Here is a 16,943-nt window from a genome sequence, read left to right as displayed (position 1 = left end):
ATCTGGCTACACCCCTCCTTCCAATAGGTGGGTACCTTTGTGAGACAAGAAAACTCATCCAAACAGTAGACAAGATCCTTGGGAACCTTTGCTTGCCCAGGCCTGGTTTCATGTACTACTCTCTACCACATGCCTCCTTCCGAACACACCTGTCCCTCCACAGCCCAGCCAGGCTCTAGACTTTCCTGGGCTATGTGCCTCTTCCTCTTTGCCACAGTGCCCTCTCCTCCCAATGGCCCTCCTAGCTCCTTGAGAACTCCCATCCATCCTACAAGGCCCCAATTAATAGTAACTTCATCTGAGAAGCCTTCACTGTTCCTACCATCCCATACCCTATGAAGCCCTCTGTACCTGTATTTTTAAAATTCTGTATTGTAATAATTTGAGGGCACATCCCTGTATTGTCTACAATAAACTCTTTTCTTGTCTCTGAATCCCTAAGCTGCAAGTATAGTGCTTGTCACATGGCTGACAACTGATGAATATTTCTAAGCATTTATTCTGCAAATGAGGAGGAACTACAGTGCAAAGATATGTTACAAAATGACACTTGAATAAACAACAAGTTAAAAGTTCAGTAAAGAAGAACCAACATGTTGCCAAAACAAAATGGAAACCAAAGTCAGCCTTCTGGATAACATAGTTCACTAAGCTATTGAGAAAAATAATCAAAGTAATTGTTCAGCCCAGAGTTCCTCATGCCACCTGGGAACATTTACCTTTGTGTGATAAAGATTTACCTTTGTGTATCTGCCAAACGCAGTTAAGAGGGTTTTCCTTCCTGTGTACGTTTTACCTGCCAAAATCCCTCCAATGCACCAGTTCATAATTATTGTTTATTAGCTGTAAGTCAGTATGGATTTTGCAGTGTCACTTCAAATTCAAAGCACATGGGCCAGCTTGCAATACCCTCTGTCCTCACTAGTTGAGAGTGAATCATTCCACAACACCAAACCAACAGAGGACAAGTCTGCTCATTCCTGCCAAGGACCGAAAAGCAAGTTTAGGTAGGTAAGTGACAATTTCTTTGTATCCCATTTGTGTTTACATGTGCTACTAGTGGTCTGCTTAACGGTCAGTCCTCTTAAGTCCTAAAGGATATTGCCTCCCCTCCCAATGTCTGCCTGGAGACTCTGGGCATGTGTGGTTCATCCTGGGTGTGTGGTTGCATCTACTTTACACAGTGGAACTACAATCCATGACATCTAGAGCTGTAGGCTCTCACTCAGCTTCCACAGAGTCAGGGACTCCCCCTCCACCAACTCATTTCTCTTTTCAGGCCCTCACTCTGGTTTTCTGAGAAATAGTTTAAGTGTGGAAACTACAATGTCTCTTCTACTCAAAGGTTAACCCCATTTGATGACAGTACGTCTTCAGAAAGCCCAAGATCATGTGCGGGCAAGTGTAGGCGTGTGCACATGTCTGTGTGTGTCCACATGTGTGCGCTGCCTGTCTGCCTGCCCTACTGCCTACTAGACTTTGCTGCAGAAATGCAAGCTGTGTTTGGGAAAACATGACATAAAATTGGCCTGCCCTGGAGGAAAACACAGACTGCTCATTCCAGAAAAAAAAACCACTATATTGTGACTTATCTCTTGATGTTTGTTACTTTGGCTTTTTGGAACATTATTTTTTCCATTAGAAGCACATTATTAAGGAGAAGTGTTTAGCTTAACCACTTGACCCATAAAAGCTCACCAAATAGCAATATGTCTAAGCTATACTTCCCTCTCTCCCCTGAGCAACATCCTTCTACCTCCTCCACAGTCACAATTTATGTAGAGGGGTGTGTGTTTTACAAAAAAAAGGATCATAAAAGACATACTTTCCCTGCCTTTTCTTTTTCTCAAATACTTCCTGAAAAATCTCTTAAAGTGTGCTGGAATAGTTGTAATTCGTTTCAGCTTAAGGACTACATAATTTCCCACTGTATGGGCAGACCTAATATATTCACCATTTCCATACTCATGGGCACTTATTCTGTTTCCAGTGTTTTGCACTCATAAACAGTGGTGCAGTAAACATTTATGAATATTTATCTTCAGAAACAAGAACTTTGCTTCTGTTGCTTCGGTTAGATAAACCTAGGATTGCTAGGTTGAAAGGTTTTCCTTTTTAATAGATCACAACAGATATTACTGTCATTTCAAGTGAAGGGTTTCTGAGACAAAAGAACTATGCTTTTTTTTTTTTTTTTGTACTGGGGATCGAACTCAGGACCTTGAGCTTGCAAGGCAGGCGCCTGAACCACTGAGCTAAATCCCCGGCCCTACTATGCTCATTTTCCTTCCTTTGGGGGTGACATTTAAAAAATATATACAAAATTGCTGGCATGATGGTGTATGATTGGGGGGCTGAGGCAGGAGGATGACAAACAAAGAGCCCAGCACGGGCAGTTTAGCAACTTAGTGAGACCGTGTCTCAAAATTTAAAACTACACAAAAGAGCTAGGGATGTGGCTCAGTGCAAAGGCCCTAGATTCAATCCTCAGTATATAAAAAAAAAAAAAATCCAAAAGATAAAAAAATGAAATGAATGACAGGTAAGAAGTATCAGTGACTCCAAAATATATATATAATTTATGTTCTCAATAGGGGAAAATACAAAGCTTATACAGCAATAGTGCATGAAAGCCCAAAGGAGTCAAGACATATACCAAGTTCACAGAATGGAAGACAAACTATTTGAAGACATCATTTCCATTTAAAATGTTTCACAGACTCTGTTCTTACACACTGGAGCTGAATCCTATCAGGATTTGTGTCCACTGCCCTTCTTTCTAAGGTCCTGTAAGAAACGACATCCAGTTCCTGATGGGAGCTACAGCAACATCCTTCTCCATTCTAAAGCCTGCAACAAAGGCACAGTGTAGTGACTTCCACCTACCTCCTCCCTCTTTTTAAGCTTCTGAATCCCTACGGCACTGGGGGAGCCCTGTGAGCAGTGAGGGGGAGATGGGAAGAAAGGATAAAGATGAAGAAGCTATGGAATGGTGGCAGAAAGAGAGGTGCTACCGGTTGGAATGAAGAGCTCAAGACTTAAGGATCAATGGATGCCCACACTTCTTCTAAAGGAGGGATGGAATCACCCGTGGGGAGAGAGTAAAAGGAAGAAGCAGAGTCTTCAGTACCTCTACCTTGCCCGGTGGCAGTAGGGGCTGCCAGCTCCTTCAGAAGAAAGTCAAGAAGGTGCCTTGGCAACGGCTTTTCATGGCTCAGTTATGGCATCACAACACTGCTTCTTTATCTCAGGAGGGCTGGGATCTAAAGTCCTCCTTACTCAAGTACCCCTAAGAGCTCCTAGAAGGCACTTGGAGATGGCAAGACTTGGTGAATGAATGAATGAATGAATGGAGACCAGAAATAGGAGATGAACTAGTTCAAAGATAACTGTGGCAGCCTAACCACACTTTCTTCCCTCGTGCTTCCTGCAAGAGTACACCAGCAGCAAAAAGCAACTCCATCAGCATTCATCCCACCCAGCACAAGATGCAACTCACCCTGAGTAAACAGGCAAGAACCTATTTTCTAACACCACACTATCTCTATATTATTGTAATGAGATTTATTTAAATTTTTATTTGACATGCTTGTAAGCATTCTTTGTAGCTTATAGAAAAAGTAGAGACCTTTTTTCTGATCATGAGAAGGTGGCCTCTGAGATGCTCTAGGCAAAAGTCAGTGTTACCCCCTATGTATGGCTACTGTGTCTTAATTTTACAGCTAAAATCAAGTCACTAAGATCAAAAGCTTATAATTCTACTGCCCTACTTTCCTTTGCTAACCCACTAACATGCCCTAGGGAAAAAATGTTCTGCGTCATTTGTCAAAAGCTACTACATCTAAAAGGAGAGGTTTTTTTTTTTTTAATTACGTTGTAAATGTCCCATGTTTACCTTGTACATAAGCCCCAAACATTTATCAAATCTCTCAACAATCTATCTTGCCCAACAACTTTTACACTGGCAATTGTGAAGTGTGTGTGTGTGGGGGGAGATTCATCACTGTCTAGCATGATTCAATTAAAAAATTGAGCAAGTGGGCAACTGGTTATTTCTAATGTACACCTGATAGTTACCACAATGCCCTGGAAAACAAATTAAAAACCAAATGGCCTACTCAATTTACTTTGATTTCATGTTGGCTTGTGTTTAAAAAACACTGGAAGAGTCCTAGTATGTGCCAGGCCTGGTGCTGGCGTTTCTCTACTTATACCTTCCCCAAATCAATCTTGAGATAAGACTCACCCCACTCAATCTACACATAAGCGACTGAGGCCAAGGACCTCAGTGTCTTTCTCAAGGCATGATATTTGTAAATGTGACTCTGTGGTCATGTAAAATACATAATTAGAGAAAAAATCAATAAATTCATTATCAAAAAATTGTATTTCTGATGCTCCTTAAATACTGAAGTAGTATTTGATGAATATGATACCAAAAAAATATATTTACTACTGTTTAACTGGTAGAGACTTCACAAATTTTCCTGTTTTTTCCTTAAATCATTCATTCTTGTTTATGTTTCATCCTTGCAAAATTTTTAAAAGTTTACCTTAAGGTTCATGAATATCTGTCTCTTTATAAGAAAACAGAATCATTAAAAAATCATGGACTCAGGAGAGCAGTGATCAGAATCCAGATCACTAATTCAAAGCAAGGAGAAAAAAAATGTATCCAGATGATAAAGGATATCCTGAGAACAACAAAAAACAATAACCAATTCTCTGTCACTTGCCAGAATGTTCTCCCATACATGTTAACAAAATCAGAAATTTTGTTTTTCTGAAGTAGGAAAGACAGACCAATACAACTCTTTCCACTCTTTAAACTCAGTTCAATGTGGTAGGCTGGGTCTCCCATAATCTGAGGAATCAAATTCATATTAAGTAAATGACTCCCCCAGTTAAGATCCAGGTCAACACTGAGATCCTCCCTGGCCACTCACCAACTTCAGGTTGTTTAAAGTTCTCTTAGCATCATGAATATTGGGAATAATAATATATTGAGTCATTAACCAAAGATACCAGCAAGAAAATACATGATCACAGGGTGTTCAAAACACAGAAAGTACATTTAATATGCTCCCTTCAAATTTGCTGAAAATATGAATGCATGGTATGGATGCGAAAGACTCTAAGACTTGTTAATTCTTACATGTGTTTTTAAATAGATAACATATCCTTCAGGGTTCAGACAAGTGAAAGAAACCTCAAAAGTTTGAGAACTCTTATAAGAAAATACTTAGAAAAATGTCCTTGAACTATGGCTACTTAACAAAATAGTATTTTCGAGAGGAGGCTTCCGGGCCACCGAACCACCCCGCTCAGTGCACATGAGGTAAGCCCCGAGGGCCCCAGCAAACCCCTGCCCTCCAGCAAAATGAAAAGACACATAAACAAGTCTCAAAACCAGACTTCCAGATCACCTAAAGCAACCCCAAAGGGAAATCAGACGAAACACTATGATACTCAACCACCTGGACTCCCTGAACCAGCAACAAAAGAGGATCTGGAAAAAATCAAATCAGAAATAATTTATCAGATAATAGCAGAGATTGTGCCCATAGTGCAAGACATGATTAATAAATCTAGAGAAGACACAGATTAAAAAAATAGAGGAATTAAGGAACACGATGGAATCCCAACATAGGAAACAAATGGAATCCATAAAACAGATACAAACATTTCCAGGAGATTAAAAACTCCATTGAAAGTTTACACAGCAGAATGAGCCAAAGTGAGGACAGAATTTCAGATATAGAAAATAATTTTGCAATTAGTGACCAGGAAAAGAAAAATTGCTTTAAAATTGTAAGGGACCATGAGAAATCAATCCTACAGCTGCTAGATGATGCAAAGAAGAATAACATAAGATTGATCGGAGTCAATGAAGAAACAGGAGAGAATGCAGACAATATAAAAAAAACTGTTCACAGAAGTTATGGCACAAAACTTCCCAAGCAGGGGAAAAGAACTTGACATACAGATAAGTAAGATAAGTAAGATAAGTGAGGCACATAGGACTCCAACTAGCCTTGATCAAAAAAAATCCACACATAGGAATATAATTGTTAAGATTCCAGAAACCTAACAGAAGAACAAAGTTCTACAAACAGTGAGAGAAAAGAAACAAATCACATACAAAGGAAAGCCCATCAGAATCACAGCAGACTTCTCAATGCAAACCCTCAAGGCAAGAAGAGCTTGGAGTGACGTATTTCGAGCCCTAAAGGAAAACAGCCTCCAACCCAGACTGATGTACCCGGCAAAACTATCTTCCAAAATAAATGGAGAAATAAGATACTTTCATGACAAAGAGCACCTTAGGACCTTCATGAATACCTAACCAGCACTCCAAAAAATTTTAGACAATATCCTAGGAAAAGACAACGAGGATCACAGCCCCTAGAAGCCCAGCAGAATGAATCCATTGGGCGTGACAAGAAATTAAACGCAAAGGGGCATAGTCCAAAAAAAAGAAAAAGTCATGACAATGATAAGTCGATACATATCAGTTATAACCATCAATGTTAATGGTCTCAATTCACCAATCAAAAGAAATAGACTGGCAGAATGGGTCAAGAAGCAAGATCCAACAATACGCTAGATACAAGAAACACACTTAATACAAAAAGAAACTCATAGACTGAAAGTTAAAGGGTGGAAAACAATACTCCATGTGACAGGAACCTGAAAAAACGCAGGAGTAGCTATCCTCTTTGCAGATCAAGTGGATTTCAAACCAAAATCTGAAATACTTCTGGTCCCAAGAATTTCAGATAAGGGATAGTCAACTTGTGTGTACAAATCTATTATGAACATATTTTCATTCCTCCTAAGTAAAAACTTAAGAACAGAACTGTTGGTTCTTAACAGTAATGTAAGAACTTTCTATGTTGTTTTCCAAAATGGTTTTATCATTTTACATTCACATTAGCAGTATTAGAAAGTTCTAACTGGTTCATACCTAAGCTGACATTTGTTCTTTTAAAACATTTAACTTCATCTCGCTAATGAGTGTATAATACAATGTTGTTATTGTACTGATTAGTATTTTTCTGATTCTAGTGTTGCATGCCTTTCCTTGTGCTGTACTGGCTATTTATCATCTTCTTGTGTCTACTTTTTAATTGAGTTGTCTATTAATGAGCTGTAAGTGTTCTTTATATATTCTGGTCATAGGTTGTATGCATTATAAATATGGTCTGTTTAAGGACTACTTTTCATTTTCTTAACGATGTCATTTAAAGTTCTAAATTTTGATGGAATCTCATCAAATTTTTTCTTTTACACATCATGTCTTTTGTATACTAGGTAGCTCTTGCCTACCCTGAATTCATAAACATTTTCCCTTATAATTTCTTCTTAAAGTTTTATAGTTTTAGGCTTTCATATTAAGGTTCATAGATCCCTTCAAGTTATTTTTATGTATGGAAATAAAGGATTGAGGTTAATTTTTTATGTACAGATAACAGGTCCTCTAGTACCATTAGCTGAAAACACTATCTTTTCCTCTGCTCTTGAATTGAGCTTATGTTCTATAAAATGTTAATGTTAAGCAATCTTTCAAAACTCAGTGGACCATATATGTGTGGTTCTATTTCTAGATTCTCTGTTTTATTCCAATGATCTATATGTCTTTCCTTACACCAACACTGCCTTGATTACTGTAGCTTTAGGGGAAGTCTTAAAATTAGGTAATAAATGTCTTCCAACATTTTTTTTTCTTTTTATTTTTCTAGGTCCTTTGTACTCCTACATAACTTTCAAATTTCAATATCCAATTCTTTATTTATGGCAAGTATACATGGATCTGAATTTTTATATATATACCTTGTGTTTTCTAATCCTGCTAAATTCAGATACAAGTTCTAGGGGCTCCTAGAGATTTCTTAGTATTTTCTTTGTAGATGATCATTTCATCTAAATACAAAGATTTTACTTCTACCTTGCCAATCCTATGTTAATTGTTTCTTTTTATTGCCAGACTATTTTGGTTTGGGCCTATGTTTCAAAATTTAATGGACAGAAGAAGAGTAGGCATATCTGCCCTTGTTTCCCACCTTAGGGAGAAAGCATTGTATCTTTTCCATTCATATTAGGCGTTCTCGCTGGAAGTATGGAGTACATGTCTTTAATCTGTTGAGAAGGTTCTGTTCTACTTCTAGTCTCCTGATAGCTTTTACCATGAACAGCTGTAGAATTTAGTCCAATACTTTTTCTGCAACTACTGACAGGATCATATGGCTTTTTCCTTTTCCCTGTTAAAATGATGACTTATGGGGGTGGATCTTCCAATGCTGAGCCAACACTTCCATCTCTAAAATAAAAGCACTTTCTACATCCTGCCAGATCTGACTTCTAATAGTTTGCTTTGTTAAACAAATTTCTATCTATGTTCATACTTTTTCTTCTATTATATTTATACAGTTTTAGTATTGGAACAATGTTGATTTCCTAAAATGAGGGGAGAAGTGTTCCTTGTTTTTTCTGCTTTAAATGTTTGATATAATTTATCAGTTAAAATGTATATGAGCCTGCTGTTATCATATAGGTAGGTTTTCAAGCTAGGAATATACTTTCTTTAATAGGTGCTATTCAAATTTTATATTTCCTCTAGAGTCAGTTTCATTAATTTGTCTTCCAAGGTACTTCTTAGAAGTTGTCAAATTTATTTCAAAGAGAATTTTTGTAATATGCTTTCTATATCCTTTTAAATTCTGTAAAATCTGTGGTAATGTCCTCTAAATTTTGATATTGTAATTAAAACAACATATAATTGATATTGTGTAATAGGAAGAAAAGGTCTAAAGGAGGCGGGGAAGTAGGAGAGGTAGGGGAAAGGAAAATAGGGAAAAGAAAAAATATGAGAAAAGGAAAAAAAAAAGGAAACAAAGTCTTTGCAAATAGAGAAGGGTGGAGGGAGTGAAGGGAAGGCAGGGGAAGGGGAAAAAAATAAGAACCAAGATACTCATGTAATGGTACAAGATCCCAATGATGAATGTAAGTGTATTTTATACCTAAAATGTACCAATAAACTTAATGGAAAAAACAAAACAGTATTTTCAGATGAATATAATTGTCCCTTGCACATAATTTTTTATCACAAACCAAAGCAAAAGATTTGCCAGTTAGGTGATTTAGCAGGCTATAACACACATAACAGTCACTCAAAGATTGAAATACAAGGATATTCTTCTACTGTGCTCCTACATGGGCTTGAAGTAACCTTAGACTTAAGTTGACATTTTCACTCAACACCTTAGTTTCATATGCCAATAAAACTTCTCTGAGGCTTGAGTGTAGTTCAGTTTTACAGTGCTTGTCAGGGTCCTGGGAGGTGGAGGAGACAGGGAATGTGGTATGCCCAAAAATGGAGTATCACGCTATAATTAAAAGTAATAAAGTACTGGGGCCAGGGATTTAGCTCAGTGGTCCCACCACCTGCCTCACAAGCGCAAAGTCCCAAGTTCGATCCCCAGTACCAAAAAAATTTTAAAAAGTAATAAAGTATTGATAAATCCCACAACATGGATGAACCTTGAAAATACGCTAAGAGAAGGCCGAGAGCAACACGGGGCCTGGCCGGAGGCCTCAGGACTCGGCTGTGGCGCGCTGCCTGAGCGTCGGCGTGCTCCATGAGCAGCAGCCAGGGCCAAGATGACATACTACAGCGAGGAGCAGCGAAACGAGCTGGAGGCGCTGGAGTCCATCTACCCCGGCTCCTTCACAGTTTTATCAGAAAATCCACCCAGCTTCACCATCACTGTGACATCTGAGGCTGGAGAAAAATGATGAAACTGTCCAGACTACCCTCAAGTTTACATACAGTGAAAAATACCCAGATGAAGCTCCTCTTTATGGAATATTTTCCCAGGAAAACCTAGAGGATAATGATGTCATAGACATTTTAAAATTATTAGCATTACAGGCTGAGGAAAATCTTAGTGCGGTCATGATCTTTACTCTAGTGACAGTAGTGCAAGAAATATTAAATGAAATAGTAGATCAGATAAAAACGAGAAGAGAGAAAGAAAAGAAACTAAAAGAAAAAGAAGCAGAGAAGCAATTATTCCACAGCACCCCTGTTACAATTGAGAATTTCTTATGTTGGAAAGCCAAGTTTGATGCAGAACTCTTGGAAATTAAAAAGAAAGGGATAAAAGAAGAAGAGCAAGCAGGAAAAAATAAATTAAGTGGCAAACAGCTGTTTGAAACCAATCATAATCTTGACACATCTGATACCCAGTTTTTGGAGGATGCTGGAAATAATGTGGAAGTAGATGAGTCTTTGTTCCAGGAGCTGGCTGACTTGGAGCTGGAGGATGTTGAGGATGACCCAGACTGCAACCCTGCTGGCCCAGGGAGTGACTCAGAGGACTGAGGCACCATCTCCAGAGAGCTCCACAGCCACAGCATCTGTGGCTGTGCTGAGAGAGTTTTAATTTTCCTTTCTTTTTTTCTAAGAAAAAATAACTCTCAGGAGAATATTCTTCTGATAATTTTCACCATTGAACTTAATAAACTGACCATAAAACTTCAACAAAAAAAAAGAAAAGAAAATACACTAAGAGAAAGAAGTCAATCATAAAAGTCCACATGTTACACAATCCCATTTAAAGACAAACCCATAGGAACATAAAGCCAGTTAATCAGTGGTTCCTGGACAGCAGCGTGGGACAGGGAAAGAAGAATGCTAATAACTTCATTAGGGTGATGTAAATTTTCCAAAATTGACTACAGTGATGATTGTGCAACTCTACATTTACTAAAAACCATATGCGTAAATTATACAGGTGTGTTTGAATTTCTGCAGTCCACAAGTCACAACTTTTCAACCTTTTTTTCCATAAAAAACATGGTTAAGCTATCTCTAAATGAGTTGCAATGTGCTATTAAGCCCCTTCTTTTAGAAATACACAATGAAATACTTCATGGCTAAAGTTATGCTATCTGGAATTTGCCTCAAAATAGTACAGTGTGGGTGTTAGAAGGGGGAGTGGTGTCGTAATATAAAGTGACCAGATCTTAAGAGTTACTGAAGGTGGTGTTAGCTAAGAGAGGGAGTCATTACACACTCCTTTCCTCATCTGTTGAGGTTTAAAAAAAGTTTATAATGAAATGTAAAGTGGAAGGGGGTTTTTAAAGATGTTCTGGTCACTTCCATACTATCTCACTATGCTGGATACATTTTCTTTAAAAAAAAAATACACACATTGAAACATTTACACATAAAAGAATGTGATGCCTGAGACTTGCTTCAAAATAATAAGGGAATTTAATCTGACAAATGAACCGGGGAGCATGGAGGATCTACTCCTACCCTGCTTGAAATACCTATGCTTCTGGCGTCCATCAGCACACACAAGGCCAGCAGAGCCTACCTAGGACAGGGACATAGACAAAACCATGGTTAACTTGGAGTAAAGGGTATCTGTGGGTTCACTGGATAGTGTTGGTGTAAATCTAAATTTTTCCACAATATGGTGTTTTTAAAAAACCTCTCACCTATTAAATTCATTAAGAGAACCATGGTGCCTAATGCTCAACTCTTAAAATCATATTTAATTGTTCTAAAAATATAATATCCATTGGCTCTGTTGTCACTTGGCAAATTCTTAACAACTCACCATGATGTAACCCAGGCTGACCTCAAATTCATGGTAACCCTCCTGCCTCAAACTCCCCAGGGCTGGGATTACAGGCCTGTGCTACCACACCCAGTGTCAGTTGGCAAATTCTGAGGTCAACCTCAGGAACTGGTCACAGAAAAGAATAACCTACAGTCACAGGGTTGCATACAGGTATGGGTGGTTGGGGTGGGAATGACACATTAAAAAAAAAAAAACAAAACTTCTTTCCAAATCTCTGATTCCTTCTCTGCTCTGGTTTGCTCAAGCCTAGGGACAAGACTATGCTCAACCAGGAAGCTCGGGGTATTAGCCTTCACCTTCTGGTTGACAGCCTTTGTTTTATAGCTCATCAAATCCAATTCTGGCTTAACTGACATCTAAGTGCATTTATTTACCGCTGAAATAATTCACAACAGTAAAATGATTTCATAGTTTCATTTTAGAAGAGAAAATTTGTTTTTAATAATCCTAAACTAGCTGTCTTTGAGAAAACAATAGATTATGATTTTACAAAGAGAAAATCCTAAAATGTGAGACTCTGGCCCCTGGTATTTAGAGAAACTGAAATGCAGATACTATTTGGCGGAATGTAGCCAGACAAGCGGAGGAGACAGCATAATGGATGTAATTCCTAGCCTGTCTGGGATAGCCACCCTTTGGGAGTTTTCCCAGAACTCACAGGACAGTGGCAGAGTCCAGGGGCAGGACCATCAGAGTGGTATTTGTCCACATGATGCACACATTGCTAACTTCACTCACTATAGCACAGGAAGTACCTCAGTAGGATTATCCAACATGAAGGTACTTCAAAAGAAGCACAATTGGCACTGATTTCAGTATAAAATTCCAGGATAGGCTTGAGGAACCTAATGTTCTTATTCAAACAATCACAACAGGTTCAATTATTCTTCCTACAGTCTTAACATCTGGTCTTGAACCAGGGTATATGTGGACCTGCAAAAGCAGTTTCTACCGGACATACACTCGATGAAGATCTTAGTAAAAACCACAGGCACTGCCAGGCTTTTAGATTTCTTTAGTTCATAAAAGGAACATTGACTTTACTTGTCTTCCACAATCATTCCATGAAGCCCTGCTTCTTAGTCCCTCAACCCCCGACGACCTCAAGGGGTTGGATGCCTTGGAAGTTATGAAACTGTTAGGAGGCAGAAGTGAGTAGCATTCAGGGTCCAGAGATGCTTGCTCACAGGGTCAACCTCCCCGACTGGACAAAGAAACAGGACAGGGTCCTGATGCTGGCTCTGGGTAGCTACCCCGCAGTTGCTGGAGCTCTACCAAGCTCACCCATAATGACAGGTTCTGTTTCTAGACACACACATTCTGCACAGCAGCCTGCAAGGCCCCGGAAGCTCACTGGGGGTGGGGGGCTTCTTTAATGACGAGGTACAGGAAGCCAGATACACATACCCTCTCATTACCTCTGAACTCTGCCCCAAATACAGTCCAGTTCTCCAACACCAGATATATTTCACACTTATGTGTGTTTTAATGAGGAATAAAATCAGATGACGGGCCCCAGTCAACCTGTTGGTTCATCTACCCTACAAATCCTAGGTGCCAGGCACTGTTGCTGTGTCAGGAGACAAAATAGATCAAAACCCCCCACCCTCCCTCCCAGAGCTGACTCTGTCAGCGCAGGAAGTACTCAGCCAAAAAAGTTTTTAATCATTTTCCTTCCCTTTCAAGCTGTCTGCCCCATCCTTTCCGTCTCCCAAAGAGCTGGATATGTTTGTTTTACAGTATTAACTTGACAGGGACAATAAAATCTTTTAGCCTGCGAAGAACACACACTGTCCAGGTGCAACCCAATTCCCCCTTGAACCTGACCGTCTCCCAGCATATTTCTCCACTCCTTTAAGGCGCCTGTGGACCTGGGGTCCCGAACTGCAGCCCGCAGACCAGCCAAGGAACACCGTGGGTCCGGGTCAGAGTCCCCAGGCCCGGGGACTCGCGCGAGGTACTCACCGAGGAGCCGGCCCAGAATGGACAGGAGTTCTTCACCTGCGGAGAGCTGCTCAGCGACAGCGCCCCGAAGCTGAGCGCCACCATGCAGCAGCCCAGGATCAGCTGCAGCAGCCCGAGCGACAGCAGCGGGCGAGCGGGCAGCAGCGCGGAGCCCGGGGCCGCGGCTGCGGCGGCTGCAGCCCGGCGGGCGGAGAGCGTGGGCGGCGCGCCCAGCACCCCGGGAACGGCGGCGGGGCCGGCGCACCGAGGCCGGGCCGGGGGCTGCAGCGCGCCGCGGGGCCAGCGCGGCCGCAGCGGGGGCAGCGGCGGCTCCTGGGCGGCGGCAGACGAGGCGCCCGGGCCCCCGGCCTGCAGTCCTCCCGAAAGCCCCGCCACGGGGCAGCAGGAGCCCGGGAGCACCACGGGCAGAGACATGGACGGGGGGGAAGGTAGCGGCCAGCGGCGGCCGCAAGGAGACTGGCGGCGCAGCGAGGCGCAGCGGAGGGCGCAGCGCTCTGGGCACCGCCGGCGGGCTCTGGGCCGAGTGGGAGGGAAAGAACTGCGCACGGCCCAACCACTTGCTGCCGCTGCCGCCACCGCCGCGGCCGCGGCCCCGGCCCCGGCCCCACCAGCCGCACCCACCTGCCGCCCGCGGGCCCGCCTCCGGCCGCCGGGCGCGCCCGCGCCCTAGCCCTCACCCACGCGCGCCCCCTTGCCGCGCAGCGAGGCCGGGCCCGGAGTCCCCGCCGAGCCCTGCCAGCTTCTTGGCATCCGGGAAGAGCCCTCGCCCCCAATTCCCAACCAATTCAGTCAAGTCTCTAGGCTGAGGGGGCACCCAGCAGCTGGAGCTGGCCCCTGACGCACCGAGCTGGGCTAGAAAGGGGCGCCAGGGAAGCGCCGCGGAGACCCTCGCCCTTCCACGGTCGCGTCAAGACGGCGACCTTTACAGAGAAGGCAGTCTCCAGTTTAATGCTCCTCCACCCCACCCTGCGACGGCTGTGCCAGCTGGAGGGGCTGCGGGACGACTCAATGGGAAGAGGTCTCAGCCAAAGACGGGGCGAGGGGCCGAAGTTACCGCTCCCGGGACTCGGGACTGTCTACACCGCATCCAACGGCATCGACAGGATGTCGAGAGCTGACTGAGCGGTTCCCGGGCTGCCTGGAGCGGGCGGGGCGGGCGGGTTGCTTTCCGGGCACCACATAGCGACAGTGAGAGGGTGAGGTCATCTAGGAAGTACCCTGCCTCCAAAAAGAAAGCACCCAGAGACACCTGGTGCGCATGGCATGGGTTACACTCTCTGTCCTCCTTACTGTGACTCACGACTTTTATTAGCATCTCCTGGTAGAACATAGAATCCCGAACTTCCAAGGAAATGGCCTAATAAAGCCGTAATCTGCTTTGGTAATTTATGAGACATCTTTAGAGCTTTATGGGAAAAAAAGAAAAAAAAGATTCGCCTTTGCAAAATGACTTCCCCTAATAGTATACCTTTCCCCTAGGAAGAATTCTAATGCCTGCAAAGTATCATACTTAAGATGATTATAATGGATTTTTTTTTTCCCAAATAAGAACCAGAGCAGGGTCAATTTGCAGTCAGGCCCTGTATGAGCAAGCTTGTCTTATCGGTAAGGTGAGGGTATTTAATATCCTTCTCGATAAACTAAGGGAAATGAATATCCGTTTTTATGCTCTGCTGGTGAAGGCTTTGTTTATTTTGGTCATTACTTAAACCACAATGTGCTGTACTTCCAATGTGCATATGTTTACATATACACCTTTTAAATTATTAAAGCACCTGTGATTAATGGTCTTTAGAACTTCCTCTATGGACTGCTCTCTCGAATAAACTTCAGATCCTGGAAGGAAAAGGAGATGTCTTTTAAAAATTAACATTTAAAGTCTGTTGTTTCATGTGGTTTAAACGCACACACACACACACACACACACACACACACACACACAAAACACCTACTGTACTAAAAAAAAAACCTACCGAATATGTATAAATTGTGTGTGATGATAAATTAAAAGTTTTTTGGGGTGTTCGGGTTATACCCCTTATGTACAAGCTTAAAAGTTTTTAATTTTTAAAAATACACTACATCATGCAAAATAGAAGTCTGCCTGAGTCTTAGGACATCCTCTCAACTAAACAAATCTATTCTATTGGCCAGTTCTTGACACCTGAACCGTACTATTAAAAATGCATACCTGTGTCTAAGAATGTTGGTGTTAGAAATCAGGATATCCTCCTTCCCTTGGGGATAGTTTTGACTGTGAAGGGGCGTGGAGCTGGCAACAATCCACTTCTTGATGTGGGTGCTAATTACAGGGCTGAGTTTCCCTGTGAAAATTTAAAGTTTCACTTAAGATTTATGCTCTTCTCTGTATATATTTTATACTTAGACACCATAGAGTATTTCTAAATACTCAGAAGTTTTTAAGCGTTTTCCCTGTGCAGATGGTATGGGAGATAATTAAAATCCATTGAAGTTTTTAGCTGATAATAGCTTTGCTTATTTTATAATGCCAGTAAACTTTTTCCAAAGTTACTAAGGGTTGTCTTACTATCATTTGTTGTTGTTGTTGTTGTTGTTGTTGTTGTTACTGGCTACATTTGAAACCATGAGTTTCTTCTTCTGGTTATCAAAAACACAAATCTAGATAATGTTGCTCTAAGTTCCAAGGTTATGTGAATAATACCCTTTTGTATTTGGGCTTGAGATTTTTGAACCCCACCCCCACCCTGCACTTGCTTATGGTAAGTCTCTAGTCATACTTGGTCAAGCTATAGGTAACCACACTCTCATAGAAGGATTCAGAGTCATTTATTCCAGGTTGGCTTTAAAAAGTAAAGTGAGGAATTTGGGAAAGAGCCTGGCAATTCTTCAAAAAGTTAAAACTGAATATGGTGGCACATGCCTATAATCTCAGCTACTCAGGAGGCTGAGGCAGGAGGATCACAAGTTTGAGACCAGTCTGAGCCCAAAATAATTTTTTTAAAGTGGGCTGGAGATGTAGCTCAGTGGTAGAGGACTTGCCTGCCATGCCCAAGACCCCTGGGTTCAATTCCCAGTACAAAAAAAAAGTTAAACATAGAGTTTTGAAAGATGGATGAATGCATAAACAAGTGGAATATCCATCTAATGGAATATTTTCATCAGTAAAAAAGGAATGCAGTATTCATACATGTCACAATAAGGATGAACCATGAAAACATTAAGGGAAAGAAAGCAATCACAAAAGATTACATGCTACCGAGGTCGCAAGTCACGCGGAACACACCGAATCAGCCTGCACCCCGGCAACAATCCACTGGACACCCCCCCCCCGTACAGCCACGA

The 16,943-nt window shown here is 41.6% G+C and overlaps 1 protein-coding gene and 1 pseudogene across 2 annotated transcripts in view; one reads left to right on the top strand and one right to left on the bottom strand.

Annotated features, from left to right (window-relative positions):
* Positions 1 to 14,151, bottom strand: part of Entrep1 (endosomal transmembrane epsin interactor 1) — a 79,945-nt gene extending 65,794 nt beyond the window's left edge. The window contains exon 1 of one of the 2 annotated variants that reach the window (XM_087184086.1): positions 13,620 to 14,151. In XM_087184086.1, the coding sequence (XP_087040212.1) occupies positions 13,620 to 14,033 (414 nt within the window). In that variant the 5' untranslated portion in view covers positions 14,034 to 14,151. The remainder of the gene's footprint in view (positions 1 to 13,619) is intronic. The other variant, XM_021253017.2, reaches the window with a different exon arrangement.
* On the top strand, positions 9,956 to 10,401 carry LOC147825957 (RWD domain-containing protein 1 pseudogene; annotated as a pseudogene).
* Positions 14,152 to 16,943: the final 2,792 nt, after the last annotated feature.

Source organism: Heterocephalus glaber, unplaced genomic scaffold (assembly GCF_053883595.1).
Source record: "Heterocephalus glaber isolate CG9 unplaced genomic scaffold, H.glaber_assembly_v1.0 deba00001481, whole genome shotgun sequence".
NCBI classification, from domain to species: Eukaryota; Metazoa; Chordata; class Mammalia; order Rodentia; family Bathyergidae; genus Heterocephalus; species Heterocephalus glaber.
The sequence above is the reverse complement of the archived record's forward strand: the minus strand, read 5'-3'. Positions and strand labels throughout refer to the sequence as shown.